General features: G+C 39.2%; 1 protein-coding gene across 2 annotated transcripts in view; it reads left to right on the top strand.

Annotated features, from left to right (window-relative positions):
- Nucleotides 1-20,871, top strand: part of MYO1E (myosin IE) — an 85,889-nt gene extending 65,018 nt beyond the window's left edge. Inside the window, exons 19-28 of one of the 2 annotated variants that reach the window (XR_014184861.1) lie at nt 704-848; nt 4,758-4,872; nt 5,554-5,723; nt 6,148-6,293; nt 9,673-9,819; nt 11,079-11,236; nt 12,053-12,145; nt 14,991-15,195; nt 18,477-18,684; nt 19,100-19,238. Coding sequence is in view for 1 of the 2 variants with exons in the window: in XM_082061059.1 (XP_081917185.1) it covers nt 704-848; nt 4,758-4,872; nt 5,554-5,723; nt 6,148-6,293; nt 9,673-9,819; nt 11,079-11,236; nt 12,053-12,145; nt 14,991-15,195; nt 19,100-19,269; nt 19,782-19,858 (1,426 nt within the window). In the remaining variant the exon portion in view is untranslated. Of the gene's footprint in view, nt 1-703; nt 849-4,757; nt 4,873-5,553; nt 5,724-6,147; nt 6,294-9,672; nt 9,820-11,078; nt 11,237-12,052; nt 12,146-14,990; nt 15,196-18,476; nt 18,685-19,099; nt 19,270-19,781 lie in introns of those variants that run through there. The other variant, XM_082061059.1, reaches the window with a different exon arrangement.
- Nucleotides 20,872-21,415: the final 544 nt, after the last annotated feature.

Genomic DNA, 21,415 nt, shown 5'->3' with positions numbered 1-21,415 from the left:
TTTGCAAGGCTTAAAGAGAATGAGACAGAAGACTACTCACCTCTTCCTGTCAAAGACATGATATTATAGCACCTTCCTGCCTCCTTCCCTTGCCCCTGGTGTGCTCGGTTCTGGTGTTACCTCCAGGGAGCACCAACATCACTGTATCTTTCCCCTTGTACCGGAGGGCAAGCCAAAGGCTTTCTGTGATAAAGCCAAGAATGACTCCTTGCTAAACACAGAGCAGCTGCTGAACAGGTGGGTTAGGAGCATGAGCTGCCCACTTGCTTGGAAACACAAAAGGCCTTTGTAAGAGTTAAGTCAGAGAGAAAAGGATTAAGTGGGAAGTTGGCCACACATTTAGGAATGAGTCTCAAATACCAAGTGTGCAGGTACTTAAGTCTGGACCATAAGTCATTGCTAGTAAATAAGCTTGCCCTGAACTTAAGGAGGTGACAGCAGAACTTTCTGTAATTAACTACTGCAGTTTCCAAATAGTAACTTAGCATCTGGCAACTCCTGGACACTGTTGCCCTTCTCATTGCAGTTGTTTGGTCTTGCTAAACAAGTAATATCTTAATACTGTCCATCTTCCCACACTCCAAGCTTCTGTAAGTCCCACCAGAATTGTCAGCCCTCCCCCCAGGTTAATACTGACTTAGATTCAGTGGTATTCTGCTGCTCTTTGATGTCAGGTTTTAATCTCTTCTCCTTGGTGTTTAAGGTATGCCATTCTGACCAAAGCAACCTGGCCTTCCTGGAAAGGAGAAGAGAAACAAGGAGTTCTCCACCTGCTTCAGTCAGTCAACATGGATCCTGACCAGTACCAGCTTGGGAAATCCAAAGTTTTCATCAAAGCTCCAGAGTCTGTAAGTGTGGCAGAACATGAGTCTTCAAATACAAAACTGTTTTGCTGAAATAAAAGGCCTGCCCATGCAGAAGTTGAGCATGATATCTGCTAAGGTGGGAGAGGCATAAGAATCTAAGTCAAGCTGGGCAGCTATGTCGTGTGCCTCAAGGCTGTACAGGGATTCTAGGCACTGTTATAATGGGCACAGTACAGAAGGACCCTGCATGATTTTGATACCAATACAAGGAGCATTAAATGCATAAGAAGAGGACATATGAAGGTGCTTTGGTGTCAGGTTGCACATTGTGACATTCCATCAGAGCATCTGTCATATGAAGGAATATTATGGCACGAAAACACATCTATGACCATTAGCCCAAGAAAACAGGTGCTCTTCTCAGTGCAAGAACTACTGATGAAAACAGAATAGTCCCCAGTTATAGTAAGGACGTGTTATGTATTATTGAGTAAATCAATGTTCCAGAATGACCACAACTTGAAATCCTATTCATAGAGAATGTTAGGGAGGCATCATCAGGCTGGTTTTATCCTGTGGCTGATAAAGTGCACAAAATCTGTTGGAAAATAGATTTCTTATGTCACTACTCAGGAAAATTGTCAAGGAAAAAAACTATGCTCACCACCATGTATTCCTTGTTTATCAGAAGCAATGGGGCTCAGTTTGTATAGCATACCTTGCAGTTGAGCATTAGGTAGTTTCTTGGTGCTTTACCTGAAGTTACATATCAAAATAAAAGCAGAACACTTGTATTGCTATAATTTTCTTTCCCAGAAACATATTTTTTGCTCTGTGTAACAACAGTAATTCAGGCAATGATACTGCTGTGCCCAATCACATGGTAAGATCTCTGTGAAAGGGAAAAAGATAATACTTCTCCAAATCATCAGAGAAATTGTGTTGTTTCTACCATAAATAGGGTAAGATAGTATCATCTCTGTTCAGGAATAGTGGGACTTTATATTCCTGCCATCTGAGAGACATGTTTACATAACAAAGCATTTAGCATTCAAGATGTTATTAGAATACTTAAGTGCATGTTGCCAGAGCAGGAAATTCAGGAATAGGATTAATCCTACTTAGTCATTGCAAGTGGCACTGTAGCTAGCCAGTTATGAGAAGTGTGAGCTTTATCTGCTTTCCTCTGTAGCACAGGCCACGATTTATTTCCTAAGATTATTGAGGAGGTTTTTCTTACAAAGTCAGTGCAATAGACTTGAACAGCAGAGGATGTCTTTGATACCTCTTCTTATGACATGACAGTTGTGATTTTTAGTCCTTTTACTGATGACCTCAAGTTTATTATAGGGTGGTGGCAGGTACACATTCTGGTCAAGTATCTATTTGAATTAATACAGGCAATTTAGCTGCTTGTCATGACAAGAGACCAGCACATGTAAGTTAAGCAACATCTTCCAGACCTGTGTTCATTATCTTACACTGTAGCAAACCTGATTTTCTTGGTTTTGCTGTGAAATTATTTTGCATCCCTGCCATTCATTGCAGTTAGTTATGAACCAAATGCAATCTCAGTTTGGGAGATAAACAATTAAGGGAACACACCAAAATATTTTTTGTGTGGTGGCTGTTTTCTCAATGTTATGCTACTTTACGGATAAATCCAAGTTTTTAAAGTATTTTCGTTTTCAGTTTTATGTAATAAATCATATAGGGAATTATCTTCCTTTCCTGGCTGCTGACATACCCTAAGCTTGGTATGTTTGCCCCTTCAGCAGCCAGTGGGTGGGTCTTATTCTGGTTGTTTTGTTCTGTTGTTTTTGAAATGAAATAATTTGCTAGTGTAGGCTTGATGGATCTAGTTCCCCTTCACTCTGAAGTAGCCAAGATGTTAATATTCTGTACCTCAAAATCAGGCACTACTAGGTCATTTCCAAGAAGACTACACTTACTCAATGGATGCATCTTCCCATTCTAATGCATTTTTGTAGCATTAAGTCTTTGTTGATGTATATGCCATTTAATGTGAGTTTTACTGAAGGGCAGTTCTGCCATTTAGGTCATGAGGTTGACTGGCAATAATAAAACTTTTTTGGGTTGCATTTTATTTTAATTCAAATTTATGCTTTCAATTACTGTTTACATTTTATTTAAAAATTTATTTTCTGAAAAGCCCTGAAATCCATTTTCAAACAAGTACTAAAAATAGTCTGGGCTTTTTTCATTTGAAGTTGAAAAATCTTCTATGAACTAGATATTCTAAAGCTTGATTTATATCTTTTAGTATAAAAGGCAATCATCTCCCATATTACTAAAGCATTGGCTAGGGTTATGTTACTTTTGAGAAAAATAATTTTTTAAGTGATAAACAAAAATCTTTATTTCTGCCACCAAAGAGAGCACCTGTTGTGGTTGATCAGATGAAAAATACTTGGGGGAGGCTTCATAATACTTATTTTAGAAAAGCATTTATTCTGTTTATATATTTTATAACTTATGAACTATATTTTCACTCAGTGTTTTCATTGAACTTCCTTAATTGTGACCTTCAACTGCAGGTGACAGACTATTTTTGCATTGAGATTTTGCAATTAGCATTATTGTTAGAGAAACAAATGACAGGTGTTGATGAGAGACAGCATCAATATTGTTAGTGTAGCCTGAACTGCACGAGGGTTTTGATCATGGCCCTGCTGAAGCTGAGGAAGCTTCTGCATCAGGAGCACTCAATGCCTGTGTGCTGAAACCCTGTCTGTATTTTTGGTGTGGTTTGTTGTTGTTTTAATAAGTTGCCTCAAAATGGAGAGTTGCCAACTGTGAAATAAGGTCTTATGGGTGGCAGAAAGAAGGCTTCATTATTTACATTTCCATCAAACACCTGAATAAATAACTCTGCACAAGAGCAAGTGAGATTCTGTGGAAATGGATTGCACTAGACTAAGTTTTCTTTTTAAGATCAATATGAACAACAGTGTTTTTCTAAGTTTGCATTGTTTAAGGCAGCAAATTAAAATAAAAAGGGTCCCAAGGTCCAGGTTTGCTTCTTGAGCCTGAACCTGGTTTTTACTGATTTTATGTTTGTTGAAAACTAGAAGCAATGTTTTTATGAATATTTAACACACACTGGGAAATATTGTCAGGTCAGTGGCCTGATGTAGTACTGTAAAAGTTAGCCAAATGCTTGTGCTTCTAGTGAGACAAGAAAACATTTAACTAAACTTGAAGTATGTAAAGGGCTACAGTGAAATATGTGGTATCCTAAAATAATTATGAAGTTGTTCTAATGCATTAATTTTACATATGTTTTAGTGGGACCTGGAAAGTTCTCAAAAATGGAGATGCACCTTCCATTTCAGTTTTGTTAAATCAGCATTTCTTCTTGAATTCTGACAACATTTTAGACCCCCAAAATCTTACGTCATTCTGAAATACAAGGTCATAGTTGTAAATGCTGCAGCTAGCCAACAAACCTCACTGCTGGCAAAGAATGGAGCCAGTGGACACGAGTATGAAATTCAGACAGTGAAGAAAGTTGCATGCGAATACAGTGCATTGTGTTACAAATTGCACAGATTCCCATAGACACAGTAACATTCTGACAAGAGAAATGTGAATTTTGGAGAATGTGAAGATGGAGGCTGGGTGGATGCCCAGTGGAGAACCTTGAGTTGCAGCAGTAGAACATGTCAGAGAGAATTTGTATTCCTCTTCCTTCATCATTTGGTATCAAGATCAACGGGTAGACTGGTAAGAGTCAGAACCACTTAAGCATCAGATGTTTCTTCCAGAAAAGGCTACCTTCACATTCTGTTCCCAGATCCCACAGTTGGGGTACAGGCACCAGCTTGGATTTAGAGTGAAAGGCACTGGAAAGTTGTTGAAAAGTAGAAATGGCTTTTTCCTGAACTTTTCATGTAAAATGTTTGACCATGCCACTGTCTCTTTGTACAGCTGTTTTTGTTAGAAGAGATGAGAGAGAGGAAGTATGACGGGTATGCCAGGGCCATCCAGAAGGCATGGAGGAAGTACGTGGCCAGGAAAAAATACGTACAGATGAGAGAAGAAGGTAGGTCATAACTTCTGATGACAGATATTTCACAAATGGTTCCAGGAACAGAATGTGCCACAAGAGATGAAGGAAATATCCCCCTTTCCATAGACCAAACCACTGCATTGCAGATGACTGTCTAGGAACGACTGCAAATTATTGGAGCCCTAAGGTGCCAGCGATGAGGCTGGCTGCTCTGCATGCAGGGGTTTCTAAGACTTCCCAGTGTTTTGCTCTCAAAACAAAGCCAGACTCAGTAGAACAGTTCAGTGACGTTCCAGGGAAGCGAAAAAGAAAAAGTTTCCCACAGTTATACAGGACCTATAAATGGTTTATAGATTATATAAATCAATCCAAGGCCTGTAATGCTTAGTTGCCTGTGTGACCTGGGTTATGTGAATAAACAGCATTCTGGGTTTGGAAGAGTTAATCTTTAGTTTCCAGCAATGAGTGAAAAATTCCTTAGTTCCAGAAGTCCTTGTAATTAATCAGAACTGCTAAGCTTGCCATCAGTGTATTTCACTAGGAATGGATTTAATAATCACATGGGTCCTTAGTAGTGGTGTTTTTTCCATATTACAGACGATTTGATTATCACTTCTTCCCAACAAGTTCTGCTTGAAAGGGTTCCCTTTCAGATCATCAGTTTAGAAAATGTAGTTAATAGTATTAATCAATGTTTATTTTTTTGTATTTAAGCATCGGATCTATTGCTTAACAAGAAAGAGAGAAGACGGAACAGCATTAACAGGAATTTTGTGGGAGATTACATAGGGATGGAGGACCGTCCAGAGCTACGCCAGTTTGTGGGCAAACGGGAGAAGATCGATTTTGCAGACACTGTAACTAAATATGATAGACGGTTTAAGGTAGGTTTAAGAGCAACATGCGCTAATGATTCTGCTAGGGAGTTACAGATGTCTTTACCATCTAGGATACCAGCTTGAAAAAAGTGTATTTGTCCCAAAAGACTTTCAGGGAAGCAATTACATACATCCTTGTGGTTGGAACATTGCCATTGTCAAACCTGTTGTCCCAGGATGAAGGTTTTATGGGACTTGCTGGGCAGAAAGCTACATTAGTTAGGAAATGCAGAACAAAGCTGCTTTTCTGTCCTGTGCAATCTGACTCTGAGGTCATGTGATTAATCACATCAAGATTCTTTCCACTCGAACCAAAGACTAACAGTATGGCAACAAACCATAGTACATTATATACCTTTGGAACAGCATCACAACATTAGCGCATTGATCTCTACGTAGCTATGTATTTTCAAACAATTTTGTGTTTCAGAGTGTGAAGCGAGATCTTGTCCTCACTCCGAAGTGCATATACCTGATTGGGCGTGAAAAGATAAAGCAGGGTCCAGAGAAAGGCCAAGTGAAGGAAGTCTTAAAGCGAAGGATGGAAGTGGAGAGAATTCTTTCTGTTTCCCTAAGGTCAGGACCTTGAAAATATCTTTCCATTGACAGAGAAATTTGTGTAGGATGGGGGAAAGGAGCTGATTGATGAAAGGTGAATTTCTTAAGCTATATTAATTGAATCATGTAAACAGAGAAAGCTGAAGCCTTATTTTCACTCCCAGCCCTAGTAAGTGTGTTATAGCAATAGATGTTTATGTTTGTAGCCAACACACATTTTCTTACTAGTTGTTAAAACATTTCTCTCGTACTGGGTAACACCTCTCCATCGTGTCCTCCAGAGTATATTCTATGAAGCATATATTCACTATCCACAAGCAGGTACTAGTAAGTTTTGGCTCAAGATTGTATGCCAGAAATAATTCTAACTTATAGAAGTATGCCAGGTACGTGTCCACTTCTTCCTAAGGGGGTATTCTTTCTCTGAGGAGCTACTAAAACCTTTATTTCTAGTTGGATTTCACATCACTTCTCTTGACTGAATGTCGAGCCAATCCCAGACTGCAGGAAATACCTGAGGTTAGGTGAGGAAAACCAGGAAGCAGCTACCCACAAGACTAGAGGATTCTTGCCTATATCGTTTCTTCCCTTTGAAGACAAGTGAACGAAGTCTCTGGATACCTGGATTTGTTACTGCAGTTTATCAGAACTGGTAGCTGAGTGTACTTTAATACAAAAGAATACTGATCCAGGGCAACAAGTATACTTTCAATATTGAAATAAATTACTATTTTAACATAATACAAGCCTACACTTAAGTACTATGTATTCATAGCCACTGCAAAGGTTTTTTAGTAAATGCTTATAAAATGTACCCATTAGCATAGCCAGAGATCTCACAGACAGTATCCAGTACTTAAAAATCAGCAGATTTCACATTTTTGCAGAATTCTTCATGGCCATTTCAAGATTAGGGAAAGGTCTGCAAGGTTTTTGCTCACAGTACCATTTTCAAAACCTGTGGTTTATTTACCATACATCTTTTCTAACCAAAGCTGCGAGAAAATAACTGTCGTAGCTCTAGGATGAAGAGGAGAGCGGAACCTGTCTTTTTAATGCTCCGCGTTTGGACAGTGTGCTGTGCGCAGCCTGAACAGATTGCAGCCTGGTGCCTGCGTCGGGCCTGCGGCATTGCAAAGGCACAGCCGCATGGAGCCCCTGAAAGGGTGGCTGCCTGCCAAGGCTCTGAAAGCTGCTGCGCTCCTCTCACATACAAATAACAGTTGCACACAACCTTCTGAAGCAAAACCAAAGGTGCCTAGTTCAGAGGAAATATGTACACGGCAGTATGTGTAACAATGTTTTAAATTTAGCCTATTGATTTTATTTTGTTGTAAAAACATTTGATTTTGTATCCGCTAAAAGTAGATTTGGAATTACAAGCTATCAAACTGTCCAGATATTCTTCCAAAACTAAACCCTAAAAACCTCTGGAGGCAAGAGGGCTCTTCCCTGTTAGTATGGCCCAACTTCAAAATGGGTCTTAATCAAGGGATCTCTTAACTCTGTATTGAAGTGGCTTAGTAATAATACAACACCCTGGCTGCAGAGGCTGTAAAAGTTACCAGTTCTGTTGAATCTGAGATAATCTCTGTGACAAGAGTTAGCGCTTGTAATATTTAACAGTCCTCAATTAGTAAAACTAGAGCGAAACCTTTATTTAGTACAGGTATTACCTACTTGTTGGCGCAAGGAAGGGAGTTGGGGGAACAATACACACAAAACAAAAAAAACCTGCAAACAGCTTTTCAGATGTCAGGCTCAAAGCAAAAACTGTGTTAGCTCTAACTTGCATTCTCTGATGTGTTTTCAAAACTCCAGTTTGTTGTCTCTATAGTTTAAATTTTCTAGACCTTTAAGATAATTGGTTCTGACTAGTTTTGAAGGGAATCTCAAACCTCGACACTGGAAGAAAAGAAATGCAATACCATTCTTTGTGAGTTTATCCAGAACAGATTTAGCTCTATTCTGTATTGCAGTCTCAAAGTTTTAAAAGTTTCAATTCTTATTTGTTCTATTTTTCATGCACTATTAAATTTTAACTAAATCAATAGAAAATAAAATATATCTTAAATGGAAGAGAGAGAGAATATAAATGTATTTTTGCATTGCTGTCTAAACAATATCTTCCACAAAACCCATGTGCAGTATATTGATGTAAATTTGTATCAATACACTTAAAGGCAGAATAATCAGCACTATTGACATGCATTAAGAGTAATTAACACTACATAACAATTGAAATTAATGAAGGAGTTGCAATTTAAAGTGCACATGCCCAACTTGGAATTTGTTCAGGGTACAGAGAATGACAACCCACACTCTCATGGAAATGTTCTTGTATTTTTAGTAGAAATAAATAACTGAGCCTTATCATTCATCTGATGAGGAGTGACACAGAACATGCCAACAGTATCATGAAGTCAGACTCTTCACCACATCGGAAAAAATAAGACCACTGACTGGACAATATTTACTGTAGGTCTTGGGCTTTTCCTAAATGTCTCATTGAGAACCTTGCTGAGGCGCTAGATTTGTTTGATGATAGGAAAGAAGGTCCATGCTCTTACTCTTATTTTTATAGATTTCTTATTGCTATTTTTAATGCTACTTAGGTAAGTTTGTAGTTTCATACACTCCTTTCCAAACTAGAAGAAAGACTTCAGAATTTGAAAGGAGATTATGGAATGCACAGGTAGATGATAGATTTTCAGAAAAACAGGCAGTGTACAAACTTATCCTTTACCTAAGGTCCCAAGTAGGTTAGAATTGTATTTTCATACATGACAGCCAAGAGCACCTCTAGCAGCACTATGAAGGTATTTTTGATTCTGCATAAAAGATACTCACAGTCTGTAGAAGAAGTTGTGGTCTTCAGTAACCAGATGCAAAATGAGGGTCAGAAAGATAGGCCTGCCCCCTCCTTTCAGATTTATAGAGCCAGCAATCAGGCAAAGCAGCTGGGAGAGGAAAAGGCAGGAGCATGCTCAAAGTGGAAAGCTGTTGATTGCTGGGTAATTAGGATCAGAAAACTGCTTTACTTTGGGCTTCAGTCCTACCTTAGTGACCTTCAAGTTTCCAGTTCACAAGTTTTTCCCAATCTATGGACTTTAATTGTAACTTTAATAGCACGTGTTCTTCTGGTTGCAGTAATTACTGTGAAATGACTAAGTAGTATTCCTGTCTTTCAAAAAGGATTGCTTCAGGTATTCCATTATCAAGTCCTGAAAAAACCCAAACCTGTTCTCAGAAAGCAAGACTCTATAACTAATGCTACATGGACTTTCTTATGTTTTTAAAAATTAATGATGAGTACTCTGCAAATGTCATTATAATGCTGGCTGTATTTGCTGATGACATTTTAATCTGAGTAGTATATGCTCTGATTTCTTTTCAGCACAATGCAGGATGACATTTTCATTCTACATGAACAGGAATATGATAGTTTGCTCGAATCGGTCTTCAAAACGGAGTTTTTAAGCCTCTTATCAAAACGATACGAAGAGAAAACACAAAGAAAGCTACCTCTGAAATTTAGCAATACGTGAGTTATGGGTTTTTTTTCTTTCAATGCACTTTTAAGAAGAAATAATCTTTGTTCTTGTTGCCAGGGCAAATGAGTGCTAGTTGTCGAGTTCCTGCTAGTATGCTTTGTTTTAAAACCGTAAGAGGCAGCACAGTGTAAAAATCTATATGTGCAAGGAGACCAGACTTTCTGATTAGCTTGTCAGAGTAATAGGTTAGGATTGTAGCTGGCCACTTTTCCCTGTCTGTGCGTCGAGGAGTTGCCTTCATTCTGCTGAACATGGTGTGAGGCTCAAGGGTCTGCTGCTTTGTGCTAGCACAGCTGTGGCCCCACGGCGAGGGCCAGGCCAGGCCCTGCACAGTTAATGTGCAACCACAGTGCTCGCTCTCCATCTCTGTGCTGGCTGCCGCTTCCTGTAAAGAGAAGGGAGCGTCCTCTTCCTTAACCTTGACCTAGGAGTGGAAACGTCACCATGAAGAGTTTGAAAGGGACAGGGGACTGCAGGGTAATAGGCTAATTCTAAAGGAGCCTCATTAAGTATATTATATTGGGAACATATTTTAGAAACAAGCCTGAAAAGCCACAGAATGTTTGATATGGATTTTAGCTGTAAGGACGTGCTGGAAACACGTCCCAACAAACATGTGCTTTTGTTAAAGTCCTACTTGTTAAGCAGAGTAGCAACAGCAGGCCTTACATTTGTATGTTTATTTCCTTTGAAGAAGTGAAAGAATTATAAAAGGTAACAGAAATTACTTTAGTTTGGAAAGGGTGGAGGAGGACGATTCCTGTAGTGTGTGTATATATATACATATATACACACATCTAATGTATCTAGTGGTACATACAGAAAAATGTTTAGGAATGGAGCACGCTAGCTTGCTGCAGTAGTCTGCTGCGGAGGCAGTGATGTTTGATGGCAGACACATAGACCTTTGCACATTTTTCCTCAAGGCTTGCTGTACTTTCCATCCTCTCCAGGGCAACTTAAACCACGTAATTAAACCTCTTTTACATGCTTTAAAAATAATGTTCTTCTTAATTACTATTTTAACTTTCCTGGTAGAGCTACTCAAAGGAAGTTTAAGTCACTCAGGGAATACAGATGCTCAATCTAAGCTTTTTATTTTTGTATTTCTAAGTTATTTGCTGCCAAATGATATTGTCCTGATTTGACATAGAATTGCTTTTTAGTTTGGGGTTTTTTTTGGTTCATTGTTTTTTTATTTAATTTGTTTGGTTGTTTTTTAATTCATGTATTCATGTGCTTATATTAGACTTGAAGTGAAGCTGAAGAAGGAGAGTTGGGGGCCCTGGAGCAGTGGTGGTTCTCGACAAGTGCAGTTTATGCAAGGCCAAGGAGATATAGCCATTCTCAAGCCAAGTAATAAAGTGCTGCAGATCAGCATCGGACCAGGGCTACCAAAGAATTCCCGTAAGTATGAATTTCCTTTAGAAATTGGTGACTGGTTTATAAATTTAGAGAACGGTTGATGCTTTCTCTCCTTGCTTGCCTCTAGCCTCAGCATGTTCTTTATTATTCTGTAACACTTAGAAGATCCAAGTTACAGAATCCTAATGATACAGAATTCCCTGCTGCTCTACAGTCATGCTCAAATTTTGTTACTTTCACTATATACTGTTTCTGAAATGTCTGAAATTCTTTGCCCTGTGGCAAAATAAATGAGGGCATTTCATCATGGGACATAATACAAACGGCACAATGAGCCAACCATTTTTGGGAAGAGTCTTTCACTCTGCTCTGAGCTCCTGCAGTTCCTATAGTCTTGCTGATGAAGAAAGGCTGTGATACAAGAAGAGGTAACCTCTGTATATCACCAAAGATTGAGCTGCAAATATAGCAGCCTCCCAGTTCATGTCCTACATTTTTCTCATAGCAATTGCTTATCAGAAACATTACAGTCAGAAGTATTGCTGCGCTAGCCATCCATGGTTTATAGAGGTCATAAAGCTCATAAGTTCATAAAGCTAACAGTCGTTTGAGTGTCATTTCTTATAGCCTTTTGAGACAGCTTTACTGTAGCTGAACTGGATCACTAAAGGGAGAATATGCTTAAGTCATCCTTGTTGCACCTAAAGCTTTAGTGCAACCTGGCCAATACTGGAGTGAGATTTACTGTTCCTGAAGATCCGCTGTTTCTGATCACAGAGTAGGGGTCTGGCAGCCAGAATGATCTCCCTACTGAATGTAATTGTGAAAGGGTAATAAAATATTGCTGATTTCTTTTAGGTCCTACTCGACAGAACCGTACACAAAGCAGACAGTATTCCAACAGGTCTCAAAGTCAGACTTACCCTATGAGAGCTGCACCGCCTCCTCCTGGTAAGTCCTCTTAGCCAAAACAAAATTCCAAATTCAGGCTCTCACTTTACTATGATTTTTAATGGGTAAAAATTACCAGATGACAAGAGTAAAGGTTTAAAATCCTTCTTAAAAGATCCTGTCAGGAAAACATACATTGTAGGCATTTTATGAAGTGTAGTGTTGGAGTCTCCAGACAATCAAACTGGTATTCTACCAGAGATACCCTGGTTGTCATGGATGCTGGCGTATTCAACCACTTAATGTAAGACACTGGAAGCTAAAACTAACCCCATAGCCTTCACTTTCCTTTCTAGGGTAAAAACTACACACTTACCAAGCTACAGATAATGCTTTGCAATGAAACTGCTTCAGTGCCATTAAAGAATAGAATGCAATTTATGTCTCATTGTCCTACCCTGTTACTTATCAACTTTTGTGTACACGGAATGCTGAGAAGTATCAGCTGTGCCAGTGAGCAGCACAGCTTTTTCTGCATGGGATTGATGTCATTAGGGTGTTTCACTTCTGCCCTTGAGAGATATGATTAATTTAGCCTGTGAACTCAGAGGGGAGAACAATATTCCATTGATCCAACATTTCCCAAGTGTGTTGTGTTTTGTTTTGTGTGTGTGCCGGTCTTTTTTTTTTTTTTTTACTTACAGTCCCAGAGTAATTTTTTTTCTCTTAACAAAGGGTTCTCTTTCAGTCAGCTGCTGGTTAGTGAGAAGCACAGTGCTAACTGTGCAAGCTGGGTATGCAAACAGTCTTGGTCACTAAAATAACTAGACAATTCCCAGTCCTAGTAAATGAGTCAAGCTAAGACTGTGTGATCTGCAAGAACTGCTTATAGTAAAGTAAGAAATTAGAGTAGTTAAAGGAGTTAACCTGTCTGCAGACACAGATAGTAAATATTCATACAGGACAAGTTAAAGCAAGGAAAGTCTGGTTAGTATTTTCAAAAAGCTCAGCAGTTTTATAGCTACAGGAAAAAGACAAAATCATTGGCTGAAGAAGCCCTGTGCATGCAGACCACCCCAAACTTGCCTCATGTAGGTAAGGTAGTTTGGATGTAGATTTGCATGCAAGGCCAAGGCACCAGTGGATGCCCATACCTGCAGCATGGCCTTTTGTAATCATGTAACACCTACTGCTTACAACAGCTCCTGCAACAGAAAGTCATAATTAAAAGAGCATGCCTCTGTGTACAGCAGGACACTGGGCTAACTTTCTGCATGGGACTGATGGCATCAGGGTCTTTCACCTCTGCCCTAGAGAGAAAAAAATAATTTAGCCCATGAACTCTGAGGAGAGAACAATATTCTAATACTGACCCACCATTTCCCATGTATTCCACTGTGGAGTTGAACTAGATGTTCGTGGACCAGGGAAACCACACTGTAGTGTCCAGGCAGGGTAAGTCTAACTGAAGTTAAATGCTCTGTTGACCCTTACATGTTAGGGTTTCGTGTTTAAAAGGTGAGTAGAAGTCCTTCACACAGACCTGAAATCAATTCCTGTAATATGTTTGTTTTAATTCAAACTCTTTTGTAAAGTAGCCAATTATAGCTGGAAAAATAAGACTGAAGACAGGTGTTACAAAAGAGTCCCAGTTAGATTGTCCAGACTTTCAAGGAGGCAATTGCATGATCTGGGCATGTTCCTCCTCGAAAGTTAAACAGTTCTCTCCACCCTGCTCTCACAATGTGGGGAAGTAACACTGTGGGCTGTTATCCTTGATCATTTGAAATGTATTCTTCTATTTTCACATCTGTTTTGACATTAATGGTCCAGTAGCTGAACAGACATTGATATGTGTATGTTCAGAATAAAACAAACCTTATATTACCATAATGTATGTGCCATACTGGCTTGGGTCCCAAAGTGAGTTTTATGTATGAGTTTCTGACTGCTTAAGCTGTGCCACATTATCAAGAGAATATCAGAAGCAAAGACCAGCTGCTGAATGCAGCAAAGGTTTTCAAAGTATCATGATTATGAATTCTCCTCTGCACAGCTATTCATTCTGCTAATTTCAACAGGCATATTCACAAGGAAAAAAGGACAGGATCACCCACAGCATTAACCACTGATTTTCAATATAACCATAACTCCTACTTCATTTAGTGAAGTTTTAGGAATGTAAAGTATGCAGAATTGAACTCCCTAGGCCCTAATCCTTCACTTAGCTCAGGCATGGGTGGGTCTGTTTTAAATTGTTAAAGGCATAATTATTATTTAAAGGCATTTACCTTTGTCATCACCTAGAAAATTCAACCTCCTGTTGAGCTATCGAAGTAGCAGCAAGGCTTTAAAAAAAAAACAACCACAAAAAAAACCCCTCCAAACCCAAACACACAACAAAACACATCACAAAGAAAAAAAAACAACAAACCACAAACCAAACAAAACCACAGGAAAAACCTTACTTGTTAAAATAGACATTTATAGCAATGTATAAACAGTCTACCCAGTATTCAGAGAGCTGGATGGAGTTTGAACTTGAAAAGAAGAGCTACCTTAAGGTCAGCCCTTACGTGGATAAAATTTTATGCCGTGTTTTAAACAGAGGTGTGGTGATTCCTTGCTAGCTAACATTAATAAGGTTGATCCTCCTGTTTGCCTGTAACATTCAAAGGCACATGTCTCAAACTTGAGAACAAGTCCTGAAGCTGTGAAACTAAAACAGATCACCTGCAGCCTTGAAACTGTGTATAAATCACACTTCAAGATTTCAGCATTAATTTGTTTTCAAGTTCCTTGTCAGCAGTGTCTCACTGACAGCTGAGACATCAACACAAGGAGGAGGTTACATTTATTGAGCTGTAGTTTGGACTGGATGTGTTCACACTTTATTTACTTCTAGGTCAGCAGCTAAACGGAGTAATAAATCCCCCCCAGTTCGTACAACTTCCCCAGGGCCCAGGAAATCAACGGGCCAGTCAGAAAAACCTGTATGCAAATATGACACGACCAACTTTACCACGGCAACTTTCAGGAGGCTCAAGCAAGATTTCACAGCAACCAGAAAGCCTGGATTTCCTTAAAGTACCTGACCAAGGAGCAGCCGGGTAAGATTTTACATTAAATCTAAGAAAAAAGGGCCAATTTTTGTAAATAGCCTCACACATTCAAACTGTTCCTGACTGATAAACTTATGTTGTGTACAGCTGTGCTCAAAGGTATCATCATCTTCCATAGGATTTCAAAACACATATTCTATTGTAGGCCTTTAGGAATGAAGGTGAACCAGTTCTAGTTTAATACCTTAAATTTGCATGGTACCTTTTACTTAAGGTTTTTAAAACACTTCTGGTTTACAGATCATAAACAGTACATGTGGTACTTTATGGCAACTGAAACGCCCAGAAATGCTGGCTAATAGTCCTCCTGTTGTAGCTTTGACGCTGAACTCCTATACCAGACTTGTACTTCTTTTTAGGAGGAAGGCTTGGCAGTGTGACATTCAAGATTATTTCAGCATCATTTGGACTTGTAAGCTGCAGCCTTCCAGGATATGTTACTATGCCAATCCTACAAGATTTGGGGGTGGGCAGGTCTTACTGTTATAACTAGGTGTTTCCCAACAGCCAAGAGCCAAAGCATCAAAACAATCACCAGAAGTAGCAAAGACAGAACCAAGAAATCAGAGACTTAGTAAAGCAGAACAAGTTGTTCTCAACTCTGAAACCAGCTGCTTCAGATCTTGACTGAAAATCCAGAAGCAAACAAAACAGCTCTGATTTTTTGAAATCATGAAGTCTTCTGTCAAATATTTATGGGACTCTAGTGCTCCAGAATGTTAAAGGCCTTATAGAATTTTAAGTTTTTGAATGACTGAGCAGTTTCTACTTTAACTCAGCCCTTGTATTCCACTCTCTTTAGAATGTTAGTGGAGCTTTACTATAGTGGAATTTGAGTGACACTTAATTGCCAAAGACTGCTTTCTATTCCACAATTCTAGCAAGACAAAAAAAGAAATACTCTGGTTTTAAATAAGCAGTTTGTGTTTCTCCTTGCCGATGACTTCCTGTTTGTGTGATTTAATTCTGATGTAACCAAGTCTCAGAGAAATTACTCTATCAGTAACAGCTGGTTGTCCAAAGGCATATTAAATCAACAAGGCAATTTACATTAGCAGATAGAATGAAAATCCACTGTGGTACGGTGCAATAACTTTGTATAGTAATGCCTAAAGCAGACATAATTCTATAGTCTGCAGCTCTTCAAATAAACATACATGATAAATACCTCCTTGTTAAGTAGGAAAGTCCTTATATCACTGTCCAAATAATATTGAGGGGACACCCAAAAGGAAATTTTGACTTTTCCTGCTGGTAACTGCTCAAGACTGGTAAAAAAAAATTACAAACAACCGCAGCAGTAATTGCAACAAGAACAAGTAGGGAACAGGCATCAATTGCTCCCCTCTGGATGGATTTTGTGGAAGTCAGGCTTCTCTCTAAGATGCCTTAAGACAAAAGAGTAACATAGCTTATGATTCTGAGGACAGAGGTGGGGAGGGAAGAGGATGTTGGGGAGTGAGGGTTATTTGGTTTGTTTTGTTGTGGGTTTGTTTTTTATTCTTTCAAAGACAGCCATAGCTGAAGGCAACATGCAGTAGCAATATGGATGCTACTGTGTAAGGTAAGGGATCATCTAAAAAAGGACCTGGCAAAGTAATTTCTTAGACCTTGAAATTCTAATATACAAGTTGCTGCCTGTCTGGTACAAATCACAAGTTCTTTGAATTGTGTTTCCTAAAGTGTAAAATAGTATTTTGGACAGAAATGGTGTAAAGTGCTTTACAATTAGGATAATTTCAGATAGGCATTGAAACAAGTAGGTAATAATTTGATTTTACATCTGTGTGACCAGAAAGTGATGGGTTAGTCTAGGAATTTGAGTATTTTGACAGAGCATATTAAATGCTTTGTTAATACTACTAATACCATATTCTGAGCACACAGTCAAAAGACCAATTTGTAATCACCATAGTATTAATATGACATGGTTCTTGTCCTTACCAGTACTAAGTGTTACTGAGGCATAGCTCAGTAGATATTTCTAGGGCTGTTTTATAGCCTAATTTCACAAAAGAGCATATTGCAACACTACCAACAGTATCACTTTGTAAGCAGAACTTCTATGAACAGCTGTTGCAAAGACAGAGCTAGGGTCATTTCCTCGGGGTAAACAGGAGGGGGACGATGACAGCACCCCCTCCCCAGCACAGGGTGCACTGCACAAGCGGGCTCAGCCCTGCCTGCTTTTGCCTCTGGTTCCTGTTGCCAGCGGCAGCACAAGTGCGTTACAGAGACTGAGCAAACCGACTATTCTAGCCAAGGTAGAGGACTGATTTTCAAATAGCTCAATCCCCAAAGCCAGAACAGAGTCAGAGGAGGCAGGTACGCCCAACACCTGAGGGATTCTGCCTGTTTAGTACCAGTCCCAGCATCACTATCTGCAAGTTTCTCCAGTACATGGACCACTGCAAAAAACAAACATCCCAGAGGAGTTTTACAGCAGTAACAGACCAAAGGAAGTACTTGTACAAAAGTGACATTTGCAAGGCTGTCTTCCTACAGAGGATGAGAGCCTTTATTAATGTACTGAAAAGAAAGTATTACTACAGTCAGTAGTTGGTTTCAGTGTTATCTGTGACAGTTCTTTTTCAAAAGGGAAAACACTAGTTTTCTGTACACCAGAAGCTAGAAAAGTTGTGCCTTTAGCATTTCAAAACACCCATTCTAGATATAATTTTTAAGGGCTAGAATTGGCTTCATTTTTAGCAAAGCTGCTGAGCAGGATGCACTGGTACTACCACAGCTTTAATTTCTAGCCATCACTAACAATCCAATACAAGCCTGAGTTTAAAAACATCATGCTCTCACGAACAAACCATCTTATTTAAGGTGGTTGCAGAAAAAACAATGCTCTTTTTTTAAGACTTGCTCTGAATTCTTTCATTTCCACACCTAGGTCTAGGTTTCACAATGTGTCCTATCCCAAAGCAAAGTCAATACATGCTCAACAACAGGAGAAAAATAGTCTCTCCCAGTAGATAAATTTAGAACTGGAATGTTGTTAACCCGTACTTCAAAGCTGTTTTTCTGGTGCAGTTCACTAAACAAACTCAGAACTAGACAGAGACACACTGAAAAAAATTAAGTGTAGGACTGTTAAAGTAACTATAAACCTTTTCTGCAAGAGCTGTGTAACATCATGACATTACCTGACATGATCAGAGTTCAGTCTCCTCCACGTCACCACATTTTTAGTCATTCAGCACATTCATTTATTATAAATTTTAAATTGACATATTGCATCTAATACCTGTTCTCTCTTCCAGCCTTTATTAGCTGATGAGCTGGCAAAATGCATTTCTTCCCTCTTTCCCCTTCCTAATCTTTGGAGTGGTCACAGCTGTGACAGAGTTTGTGCAGCATCTCCCCTGCTGCTTCAGAGTTGACTAGAACAGAACAAGTCCATAGACGGCCCTGGAATCTGAGGCACCTTAAAAGAGATGCAGTCTCTCTTACAGCTTAGTCACAAGAATGGTAAAGTAGCAAGCCTGTGAGCTAGCACTTTGTTTTTAATATTGCAAACTAAATCCCTGTTGAAGTTGGGGCACGGGGAGAGACAGATCAACTGTGCAGATGCCAAGATATGCATGAATTGCATGTGCACATTTGTTTACATTCCACCCTGAACACTAAAATGTCTTTTCCTATGCATTTGAACTGCTGCTTCAAAGTACCTAATAATTCATTTCAGTAGGAAAGAAATGGCAACTTTGCCTTTCACAGGGAAGCCTTACATTGCTATTTTTAATTGTTGTGACATTTAAGAGAATATTTTTTCCCTTGTTTGGTCATATGCTTTAAAATCAATCCACTAGGACAGAGGGGTTGATAAAACTTAGGTTCAAGTCATAACCTTTGAAGCACATTAACATTTTTTTTCTCCCATTAGTGTTCGCAGGCAGACAACAAACCGCCCCCCACCAGCTGGAGGAAGGCCTAAACCACAGCCAAAACCTAAGCCTCAGGTACCACAGTGCAGGGCACTGTACGCATACGATGCTCAGGACACAGATGAACTTAGCTTTAATGCCAACGATGTGATTGATATAATTAAAGAAGGTATGTAAACTGTTTTGTTACTTTAATACTAATCTTGAAGGTACACTGTCATAAGACATGACTTTTTGATCCACCCCAGTTATCTTCCCTCATTACGCTTGCAAATTTCTAGGTAGCTCAGGGAGCAGAGAGGTCCCCACATCAGTCAAACCTGCTCACTTAAGGCATGTCAGAGACAGATCACTTATGTGTTATTTAGTACTGCAGATCTCGAAATTTCATTAGACACCAATTCTATCACTGGCTCTGGTGGAAAATAGGCCTAAAACACAGTTATAGCACAAGAACCAAAAATAAAGCAGTTCCAACTCTTTGAGTCTCCAAAGCAACCTCATAAGGCACAGGGCCATCACCAAAAGATCCGCAAGCTCAGGTTCTCCATTTCTCCTCAGTCCTCCTTCACAAGAAGGCTTTTTCTCACCATGTCAAACAGCTTTGCAAGGCTGTCTCAAAAAAAGTACACAAAAAGGTTTACAGAACCTCACTACTTACTTTGCTTTCTTTGTCACTAGATCCTTCTGGCTGGTGGACAGGAAGACTACGAGGGAAACAAGGTCTGTTTCCAAACAATTATGTCACCAAGATTTAATAGACTGTCAGGCAAAAAAAAAAATCTGCATGAAGTTACCAGTGGTTCAAGATGTTTTCCTTTGCCATCGGACACTGTTCAAGATCTGCTATTCTCAGCAGTATTTTCACCAGTAAAGTTGTATATGAGCAGGAAGAAAAGTACCCACTGTACAGACTTTGATCTTTTGTCTCAGAAGCACACAGCAGTGGACATACTACCAATTATTTATTATATTTAAAACCTGGTTTTAACACCTAGTAAGTAAGGAATATTCAAAGCTACTCTCTTCCTGAAACAGAAAGGTGCTTTGCAGTCTGGGACCAGGGACTTTGAAAGGGGTGTATTTAGTAAGTGCCTTCAGCTGAATATCGGTAACCTTTTTAATTACGTACTGAAGATAATGTTAAATGCACATTTCCTCCAATGAAGATGATTCTGGGGAACACGTTAAGTATGCTGCTACGGGTCAAAAAGATTTAGGCGCATATTACCATCTAAAACCCTACTGTAAAGGTATATTTAAGTAATTGTGTCCAGAGTTGTAATGGAACTGGTTTATGTTTGCTGAAGTGTTCAGGGGCTCCAACAGACACTGTAAGAAGTTAAAACAGAAAACCACATAGTGCTGCATGCTAAACAACGTTGCCTTCTTCAAGATTTATATTATAATATGGCTGGCCCATGTTGGATTTATGTTTGATGCTCTACTTGTTATAAGAAGTGTCTTTATGCAGAGCTGTACATTTATAGAAACAGATCATATACTGTATATAAAAACTGAACATGATAGAAACATGTATGAATGTATAATGTAGTATTCCACTGTTCTTATTCATGAAGTAGTTCTACTCGAATTTTTATGCCCGGTACTTACAGATATGCACTACTCCTTTTATATGGCAAAAGTGTTACTGCTTAAGTCTGACTGCCTCCCACACCAGAGTGGCTGTTGCTTGCCATACAGTTTATCAGCATTCATGCTTTGCCTTCTGAACCTCCATAAAATAAAACACAAGAAGCAGTTAGCTGAACAGGTCTGTTCTCTGCGCAGCTTGTTTTCAGTTACATATCCTAACAGATCCTTTCACAACAATGTCTGTTGGATTTTACCGCACTCATATCAAAAGAATCACTTTGCTGCAAACCAAACAATTTTCACTGTGCCCAGCTGAAGTGCTCTGTATTACATCTTTTCTTGTCAAGAGCAGTTAAAAAAAAAAAAAAACACACAACAAAAACCTTGCATATGTTGATATTAAGTTGTATAAGCTTAAAGATCCATCTAAAAGTTCTGAATCCCCTTCTAAGCCTAACTTAGACACACTTAAACTTCATCTCCATTAAGAGATAACTGACTGTAACAGCTGTTTCAGAAAGCTAGAAACTAGGGCCTCAATCTGAGGGGAGGAGTGGGATGATACCCACAAAAGGGATAAAGCATGTTTCTCAAAAGACCATTTACAGTAAGTGCTAGGCTTACTTATCCTATGGGAGAGAAGAGTCTCCTGCTTGAGAAGATAAAAATCAGGAGCTTCAACGTCCCTCCCACAGAGGGAGCACTGAGGTCTCGGCCAA

Source organism: Streptopelia decaocto, assembly GCF_964273445.1.
Source record: "Streptopelia decaocto genome assembly, chromosome: 9".
Classification (NCBI taxonomy): Eukaryota; Metazoa; Chordata; class Aves; order Columbiformes; family Columbidae; genus Streptopelia; species Streptopelia decaocto.
The sequence above is the reverse complement of the archived record's forward strand: the minus strand, read 5'-3'. Positions and strand labels throughout refer to the sequence as shown.